A 3,473-nucleotide genomic window follows, 5' to 3' on the forward strand; every position below is an offset into this window, starting at 1 on the left:
ACCATCTATGCCGAGTGCACGGTGTTTACATTTGAAACAACTAAAATATGTATCCATACATGTACAGTAAACGTTGTAAAGTATGTATTTAAGCAGCGCCATTGTTTTGTACCTAATAATGTTTTATACGAAACGTTATTCCTCTCGGTTGAATAGTTATCGGCTTTTAAAAATGTGAAGTGATACATTGTTTACGTCTCACGCGGCTGCCATTACAACTTCCCTCGTATGGGAACAAAAGTCTATCGACAAGTATGCTGATAAGTATCGTGTGAGGCGAAAACTAGCAAATTGATAGCAAGTCCAGCGCCAACTAGGGCATACCTACTGGAAATCCAGTTCTGTGTGATGCAACGGGTGGGTCTAAACTTACAAGTGATGATAAAAAAAATGCACTCTTAGTTTACTTGGCAATGTATTAATAACAAAAATGGTATGACACGAAGCGTACAAATTACTTAAATTACTTCCTTGAGTCATCAGCTATCCAACAAGGTACAAATGTTGCTGACATTCACATTTGTGTACAAGAAATAATACTTCATTCATCTTCATGTGAATGGAATCAATGAACAATACAATTAAAGAACATTACACATCTTGCTCAAAGTGGGCACCTCCGTTACAAATGCAGGCACACAGGTTTTTACAGACATTTGGTCTCGTAACTCGTGATGTGATGGTGTCCTTGATGTGTAGACCAACTGTTAAGATCCTCTCCCTGAGCTCTTGTGAGTTTACCGGTGTCTTGTAAACTAAGTCTTTCATGTAGCTCCAAATGTAAAAGTCGCAAGGCGTCAAAACGATCCGGGGATCGAGCTGGGCAGCCGTCATGCTAGTGAATCATGTCACGTCTTTTAGCTATAGGCACATCCTCCAACAACATTGCCATCCCGTTCCTCAAAAAATGTTCATAAGTGATGTAATTTAACATTTGGGGCAGGAAAAATGGCTCGATCAAATGATTGGTGATGACGCCCGATTCCCTGGCCAGCTCGATCCCCCAATTTGACGCTTAGCGAGTATGTCACACTGTTTACATTTTGACCTCTCGGCATGTATTGTTCAAGATTTGTTCCCTTATGATCACAAAACAAAGTCAACATGACCTTACCAGCACTTCTTTCAGCTCGGACCTTCTTGGGTCTTGAAGATGAATAATGTCGCCACTCCATTGTAGCCTGCTTTCGTTCAGATTTGTAAAAATGTACCCAACTTTCATCTCCCATGACAATATGGTGAAGAAATGCCTCCCCTTCAGCCTAGTACTGTCGCAAGAGCTCCCAGCACACGCCCATGCGCCTTTCTTTCATTTCCGGTGTCAAATGTTTTGGAACCCACCTCGCACACACTTTCTTGAACATCAGTACGTCATGAACAATATGATGGGCTGATCCGACACTAACGTTCATCTCTGATGCAATCTCACTCACCGTAATACGCCTGTTTTCCCATATCAACTCGTCAACTCTCACAATGTTGTTCTCCGTGACTGCAGAGACAGAGCATCCTGGACGTGGCAAATCTTGAACACTTGTTACACCGTGTTTCAACTTCTCTGCCCACTCGTACACTTGTGTTCGACTCAAACAGCTTTCACCATATTGCACTGCCATCTGATGGTGAATTTCGATTAATTTCAACCCTTCAGCTAACAGAAATCTAATGACACTTCGCTGCTCCAAGTTGGTGCAAACCTGCAAGGGTGCTGCCATCTTGTTTCACTGACCCAGCACCCCGTTTACGAGGCAGGTGTGCCAGGCCCATCTGTTAATAGTTCTAGGATGCCACCACAAAATAACAAAGAAACACCAAACATGGTCGTATTTTTGATTTTTTATACAACTTTTCCGGTTATTTATTGAATGGACCTTGTATATAAAGAGAGAGAGATAAAATTGTTTATTTTGTCTTTCCACCAGCAAGCCAATACCCATTTGTAACAAAATTCTTCTTCTTTAAAAGGAAATCCATACTTGATATTCGTTCCTTTCGCCTTTTTGTAATGATTGCTACAGCCGTAAATAGCACAGTTAGGCATATTTTCTTTCGCAATGCACTTAGATTCTTCTCACTAGAAGTGAAACGAAGACAACAAAAAAAGAAACACTCAGTTCAATGGTCTACAGAAAAGAACAAAACCGGAAACTCCACTTGTCACCCTTTGAAAAGCACCCCCTCTCCTGGCTGTAGCCACTATGTTGACATCAGAGGTCTGACGCATGCCTAAGAGCCATGTGCGTGCATCCACCTGTTTGTCTTTCCACCATGGAATGGACCAGGTTGAACTGAAAGCTATCTGATTACCAACCGAGAAGGGACTGAGGGGTGCGACAGTCCATGCAGTGGAGGAGTCAATAGGAAGGTACTGCGAGAAAGGAGGCATTCAGTTTCTAGATTCAAGAGATCCAAAGACAATAAAACAAACCTGGTCTAAAAGGCATGGAAAAGGCAGATGGAGGCCTGGAGCCTCTATATATATATATATATATATATATATATATATATATATATATATATAAATCCAGAACTGATAATGATGAAATAGATGATAGGACAAATTCTGATCATGCCCTGAACCAGATTCAAGCCCTCGACCCCAGCTCTGTAGTTAACCACTCTACCATTGAGCCCTTCATATTTGTTTTGATTCAACATATGTTGCATGTGTGAGTGTATGTGTAGTTGTGTTCTGTATTGTAACAAAATAAATACATATATGGACACTTGTGTGTGTTTTATTTATATCTGTGGCACAATGCTGCTACAAACCAATAATTCAGAGTTATTGCAAGCAATAGAAAGAAGGATATACAATGTAGATAAGATGAAAATAAGTACATCAGTGCAGTAGCGGCTCGTGCCTAAAATAACAGGTGAAGAAGTACATTTCTAGGCAATGCAAAACAAATAGTAAGTGTCAGTGGGCCCCCCACAATTTAAAACGTATTTTTTGTCTTCATCCGTCCATCTGGAAAATGGTGTCTACAACAAATTACACACTAAGTCATTTACTGGGTTCATTGTACAAACCACAGCTCAACACATGAACACAACACACGATAGGAAACGCGAAACACACACACGGAACAAGATCTCGCGAGAACGCAACGATTTTGCCACAACCACTGGATGCAATGTTTTCTGTCGACGAGAGAACTGCTGCACCTAGATGGCGACACCCATTCAATTCCAACGCTAGGTGATGTCACCGTTGCCATGACAACCGGCTAAAGTCTTCCGCAACCTGGCAGTGTCTGCTCTTGGTTTGTTTATGCTACGACGAACTCTTCACGTGCGTAGCACCGAGCGGCATATTATTTAAGTATTATCGTGTGCGTTCTGCTGAGAAATAGTTTAATTTAACAAGCAAATGAAAAATGTCAATATTGATTTGAAAATTAGGTGAAAACATCTGCACTTGTTGCACTTGGCCAGCCGCCACTGCATCAGTGTTGTTTGCAAGTGAGCAC

The 3,473-nt window shown here is 41.3% G+C and overlaps 1 protein-coding gene across 1 annotated transcript; it reads right to left on the minus strand.

Moving 5' to 3' along the window:
- Positions 1–1,262: 1,262 nt before the first annotated feature.
- On the minus strand, positions 1,263–1,715 carry LOC145985532 (protein GVQW3-like). The gene has a single exon (XM_083119602.1). It carries the CDS (start codon positions 1,713–1,715, stop codon positions 1,263–1,265), a length of 453 nt encoding a protein of 150 aa, XP_082975728.1.
- Between the last annotated feature and the right edge of the window lie 1,758 nt (positions 1,716–3,473).

Source organism: Lepisma saccharinum, chromosome 3 (genome assembly GCF_977018435.1).
Source record: "Lepisma saccharinum chromosome 3, izLepSacc3.1, whole genome shotgun sequence".
Lineage (NCBI taxonomy): Eukaryota > Metazoa > Arthropoda > Insecta > Zygentoma > Lepismatidae > Lepisma > Lepisma saccharinum.

Coding starts and splice junctions, on each gene's coding strand:
- LOC145985532 (XM_083119602.1), bottom strand. CDS start 1,715: ATGGCAGCACCCTTGCAGGTTTGCACCAACTTGGAGCAGCGAAGTGTC.